The sequence below is a fragment of the Bombus impatiens genome, unplaced genomic scaffold, assembly GCF_000188095.3.
Source record: "Bombus impatiens unplaced genomic scaffold, BIMP_2.2 scf_0083, whole genome shotgun sequence".
NCBI lineage: Eukaryota > Metazoa > Arthropoda > Insecta > Hymenoptera > Apidae > Bombus > Bombus impatiens.
In genome coordinates this window covers 2,360-8,170 of record NT_176502.1, presented here as the reverse complement: position 1 = coordinate 8,170, position 5,811 = coordinate 2,360, and the positions used below count along the sequence as shown (strand labels likewise).

Here is a 5,811-nt window from a genome sequence, read left to right as displayed (position 1 = left end):
ATATTCTAATTACTTTCCTGCCAAATTTAATACTATTATGTAAGGAAATTTATTAGCACTGGTAGTCTGGTATCTGTGATTTGTAAAATCATGCTAATGAGTTTAATTGTACAAGAAAACCTACGCCTAGGCCGACTAATGGTCAATTTCCTTTGGGCTATGACTCGCTGTCGTTTGTTACTACTACCAATGAAGTACTTGAGCGACGGGATTATAGGCGGTCCCCCTGTGTTTGCCCTTTCTTCCCTTCAGTTGGGGCTTTTAATAATTCTATCAGAGGTCGTTTACTTGTTTGGAACGAAGGTGAACGCTCCTATAGGAAAGGGACGCGTGGTTCGCAAGAGGTTTGGAGATTTGCAATAGTAGAAGTACAGTTGATTAGTTGGCAGAAGAGGAAAATTAGGCTGCCGCTTTATGATGGACTGAATTTATGTGGTTGTATTAGAGGTACTTAGCGGGAATGTTTTATAGCTATACTCTTTGACGTAAATGTCGTTCAGATTAATAAAGTTGCTTGTATTTAAGTGACTCAAGCTTGAGTTTAAAATTAGTTGAATTCAAGTTTCTATTCATATAAGTTAAATTATTAAAATAAATAGCTTGAATTTCAATCAAATTCCAAATAGTATCAAACCCTATCTTTTTAAAGAAAATGGGTAAAATTAATTTCCATTATAGCGATATATAGTGGAATAAATCTAATAATATATATCACGATATTATTGTTTTATTGTCATAAAATGTAAACGTGAACCTATTACTCATGACTACACTTGTATGAATCACCACGACCATAAATAAGTATTCTACATAATTGTCAATTGCAAGAAGAATTCCAATAAAAAAATGTTACCACGGGACATTTCATCTTTTTTATATGAATAAACAGTCAGTTTCATTTGACGTCATAATCTCAAGGCATGAGTTTGACACAACACGATCAATTTGTCGATGTATCCACGTTTACGATTTTGTCGTATCTTCTCTCTTTTTTCCTTCCTCGTCGTCACTTTCGTCCTCGTCGATGGACAGATCCGAACCATCGTCCTCTGCCTTCTCTGCTTTTTTTTCACCATCGGACTGATTTAGACGTTCGTTTTTCTCGCTTCCGTTCGCGTTATCCGGACTCTTCCTTTTCTCTCCCTGTTTCTCGAAGTCGTAATCATCATCGTTCTCGACCTCTACCACTTCTTCCTCGGCACCAGATCTAAAACGAATTCGTTCGGTTTAATTACTTAGAACGGCAGCCCTGGCAACGACATCAAGATCAAGTTAATAGTACTAATTCTATTATGATTGTCCTTCGGGATGGTTCTATGAAGTTAAATTTCTAAGAAGAAGAATGTTCTGGGAAGCTACGCTTCATATTCCTAATATAAAACTTTGATGTAAAATTAATAATCAGATTATTAGACTGTAAATGAATTATTACATTGAAAATATTGGAATGCTATTATCGATAAATTATGGATTTTTCTATGTTTGCAGAAAATTTGAAGCAAAAATATACGGGACATATGCTGTTAGCAATAAATATAGTAACATACACTAATTACGTTTATTGGGAAATTCTACCTCTTGCTTTATTTACTGTATTACGATATGAAACGCATATGATGCGAATCAAGCAATAGATTAACCCAAGATAATTGGAATAAACAGATCTTCTTTAAAAATACAACAATCGAAATCTTTTCATTCAATTGTTGACCGTGGCATTTCCTCTCTTAAGAAGGATGACATTTCCAAAAGGCTACTCTATAGAGTATTCTATAGAGTATTTTGTTTTATTGAGCTTAGATCATTATACGTTGAACATTCAATTTGAGCTTCAAACTTTCACAATACGCGTAATTGAAAGAGTTTCTATGGGTATTTCTCTTATATACAAACTTTATTTCGGGAAGGTAAAAGAAAAAAGAACTTAGTAGAATTACTCGTCACGCCTCCTGCCGTGTCTTCTTCGTGATCTCCTTCGCGATCTCCTTCGCCTTCTTCTGGATCCACTCCTGGATCTCCTTCGCCTTGAACTTCTCCTCCTCCTGCTCCTACGTCGTCGCCCCCTGGCGTCCTGCACCTCGTAGTCTTCGAATCTAATCGGCGTTCGACGAGGCTTTCTGTCCTCAACTTGTGAAACCGTGCTGTCCGACTTTCTATCCTTACTTTCGTAATTGCCTTCGTTCATGAGATCCGAGGATACACGGAGAACTTTGTACGCCGCGTCTTTCGGGATCAGATAACCGGATTCTACGCCGAAATCGATTGCCTTCTGGATGTATCTTTTCATTTTTCTTATTCCTATAGAGAAATAGGATTTTATAATATATTTGATAAATATAATATATGCTCTAAATATAGAATTTTTAAGAATATGTACAATTTTAAGAAATGTTTCGCGTGTATTTGGTATTCAAAAATTATTTTCAAAATTATTGTGCTGCATTGAATAATGGATAGAAAAGATAATGCGTTGAAAAAACTCATAAATGGTTTGTATACAAGACTTGTTGTATTAATCAAATGATGCTGAATCAATGATATTGGTTTATCGAAAGAAAACGTGACTTGGAACGTGAAAGTTATTAATTTCGGCTAAATGGTAAGTTGTATGTTGAAAAAAGGGAATGTTTTATTTCTATTAAGCAATACGTTACATATGAGGTGCAGTATGTCGGATTATCATTTAACTGCCTTCGATAATAATAATGCACTGCTGTGTTAATTAATCATTTTATTGCCTTTATATAACGGTGCAATAAAAGGTAACAATACCCATTGCTCGACTTTCGCCCTCATTAAGCAATTACCATTATCCTCAGATCATAATAAATATTACTCGACCTACGATTATAGTTAAGTTAATTAGTAAGTAACAAATAATGGTATTTAGACAGGTGTAACTCATTATATAATTTCAGTACGTCATTAAATTAACCTAGATACTATGCCGATATCACAAATGTGACTGTCTTAAGTATAGCTATAGAAAGTGTAAAATATAATTATTGAATAATACAAGAAAAATCTCGAACATAATAATGATAGTTTATTTTTTCTGCCTCTTAACTATGAAAAGGCACAGGGTTTACAATTGTTATCTTTATTCGCCTTGAACTCTCGACCATACATCCTTCTAATACATATATCTCACACTCTTTTTACCAGACTATTTAACTATTAACCTAGCTATCGATATAGAGTATTCTACGCAAAAAGCGTAAAAAGAGATCTCTACTATAAAGGAATATAAAAAGGTTTAAAAGTTATACATAGAAAGTATTTATAAAAACAATTCTCATTAAACACCAGTCTAATGTAAACAAAGTATCAAAGTATATCCATCATCCATAAGATGAGAAACTCATAATAGCTTGTAAAAAGAAAATATATAATAAAACTTGAAAAACCTATAGTATCGATTTAAAAAGTTTATACAACAGTAGATTAAACGTAAATAATCTGCTAATCTGTTTCGAACAGTGCATCGTCTAGAATGTAGGAACAATTTCCATGACTTTGATAGCACTAACCTTCTCCTCCATTGCCCCTATACATGCATGACGAGAGGGTGTGGTCCTTGGAGGTTTGGCGTCGTTTCACCCGGTGAGTGTTGGAATTCCTTGCCGAACCTTTCCGTTTGTTGGCCATGTTACCGCCAGGTCGAGAATCTAGGCAATCCAAAACTTCCTCACGGCGTTTCGGCCGCTTGCAGTACCGACACCTCGTACTGTAATTTCGCAACGCTTCACAAGCTTCCTCTTTGCTCCCGCCAAGACGTAGGAATTTGTACACCAGCTCCGAGATATTTGGTTTACGACGTAACTCTGAAACGCGATAAACTAGTCGCCGCGCTAGATTCCAGCTATACTTAGACAAGGATTTTCTTTTTCAAAGCTTCCAAGCTTTACGTGTAATTCTTTCGCAAGTTCAGGTAGAAACGCGCAGGAGATGCAAGAGAATTTGAGACGACTGCTAAGTGAAAATTCTGACGCATTGCAGGTTGTTTGACATTGAATGTAACTTTTTTTTAAGAATTTTGTAAGATTTAGAGATTTATTGGTATTCTTAAAGAGCTGTGGTAGGATATGAGAATTCTATGAAATTCGACCGAAAGCTTCTGTTCTTGAAAGTCAAAGGATGGAAACTGGAATGTGTCTATTCTAAACTTTGGAAAAAAGGTATTTCAACTTTAAATATTTCACTATTTGTGGATCGTCAAGCAATTTCAATATTACAGAAAAGTTCTAATCGAGAAAAGTTACAGAAAGTTAATCCGAGTGATCTTAAGCTTAAATGTAAAATTTCTAATCTTTTAAATCGAATACATATTTTAGAAATCCTCGTAAAACGTAGAGTCGATTATTTTTAGGCTGAGAATACAATGTAAGAATATACTGAATTTTTCTCCAAATCAAAAATATCTATATCGGAAATCGCGAAATTTCCAGTATAGAATAGGATCTCTAGGCTAAGTAAAAGAAATTGGCAGTTGTTTCAATTGGTCAATTCGATTTGAATAATGAAAACGCTTGGAAGGTACCTTGGAATTTGCGGGAGAAATTTTTAATGATGTTCCACGATGCTTGTTGCAAATATCGAACGAAGCTTGGCGTTTCAGTTCAAAGAAATCAATTGAAAAACGACGGAAGAATTACAAAGTACCAGACGTGGGTGTCGTTACGAAATGTAATAAACAAAATAGAATATATTTTCAAGCGATGAATGGCTTCTTTTGTGGCCATTGCTGACAATCAAAGAAATAGGTCAATAAAATCTGCTAGGTGATAACGTATCTTTATTTTGAAAAAAATATGTATTTTAATCTCGATAATTTTCCAAATTAATATTCTAATGCAATTTCATTTCACCTCTTTCATCGGGAAAAACAAAAAAGTGTCGAAGAATATAAAAAGTCGTTACTTCTAAAATATATAGAGAATACGCTACGTCATCATTCCAATGAATTTCTCGTGGAAATAAAACAAGGATTTTGTCATCTCAAATCTTTTCCAAGATCATCACTCACTCATTTTGTGATGGCTTCGCGCATGAGGACGTCTCTTTATGTGGGCCATTTTTTGCTTACTGATGGATGTGAAACTCCTCGGACGTCCGTACTTGTTCCTCAGCCGCCGTTGTTTCCGAAGGATTTCGATAGTGCAGCCGAATTTTTTCTAGGATTTTGATCGGTCGTGGCGCCGAATTTTGTCTAGGAATTTTCAGGACATTGATGAAAAGAAGAGAGGCACGACCGACGGTGCCAATCCATCGGTTCCTTTCGCCTATTCTTTTTTTTCACGGAACAACGAAATCTCGTCTCGTCGACTACATTCACACGTTTGCTGTTCTCTTTACGCGTTTCATAAAGCAGGCGTTGTCTTCTGCCTACTTTCTCATTCATTTATTTTCTATTTATCACTCGAAGTTGCCGAAGAATCATTTTCTTTGTCATTTTTTTGAAACTTGATCGTATTAAATACTCTACTTTCGATTTCTATTTAATTTCAATTAAAGAAAGATCATGAAATATATTAAGAAAGATAATAAAAAATGATTAATTAAATTGCTATTACACAATATTATGTACCAATTACTGTACCGATTGTAGTAAGCTCATAATTAAATTAAGCTTGTAATTACAGAAAATGAAACTTTTTTTTTATTAACGTGAAGGAAATCCGCACGGACACCAGACCGCTTCTGGGGAAAAGCGGTGTGATAGTGCCGGACTCCAACAGACTAAAACCTCCACGATGACCGTCCCGGCTGCGATCGAGAGGGGCCCGGGGACCGATGTGAGCGACACACCGC

At 35.3% G+C, this 5,811-nt stretch overlaps 1 protein-coding gene across 1 annotated transcript; it reads right to left on the bottom strand.

Annotated features, from left to right (window-relative positions):
* Nucleotides 1-711: 711 nt before the first annotated feature.
* LOC100740850 (uncharacterized protein DDB_G0283697) lies at nt 712-5,261 on the bottom strand. The gene is made up of 4 exons (XM_024372617.2): nt 5,027-5,261; nt 3,531-3,824; nt 1,938-2,298; nt 712-1,207 (listed from the first exon to the last, which is right to left on the bottom strand). The coding sequence occupies exons 1-4, from the start codon at nt 5,073-5,075 to the stop codon at nt 964-966; spliced, it is 948 nt and encodes a 315-aa protein (XP_024228385.1). The 5' UTR covers nt 5,076-5,261; the 3' UTR covers nt 712-963.
* Between the last annotated feature and the right edge of the window lie 550 nt (nt 5,262-5,811).

Bases quoted from the DNA above. Each gene is read 5' to 3' on its own strand.
- LOC100740850 (XM_024372617.2), bottom strand. From the start codon at position 5,075: ATGGCCCACATAAAGAGACGTCCTCATGCGCGAAGCCATCACAAAATG. The intron at 3,825-5,026 runs GTGAGTGATGAT...ATCGCGTTTCAG, and splicing joins GCGAAGCCATCACAAAATGA to AGTTACGTCGTAAACCAAAT. The intron at 2,299-3,530 runs GTTAGTGCTATC...ATTTCTCTATAG, and splicing joins TAGGGGCAATGGAGGAGAAG to GAATAAGAAAAATGAAAAGA.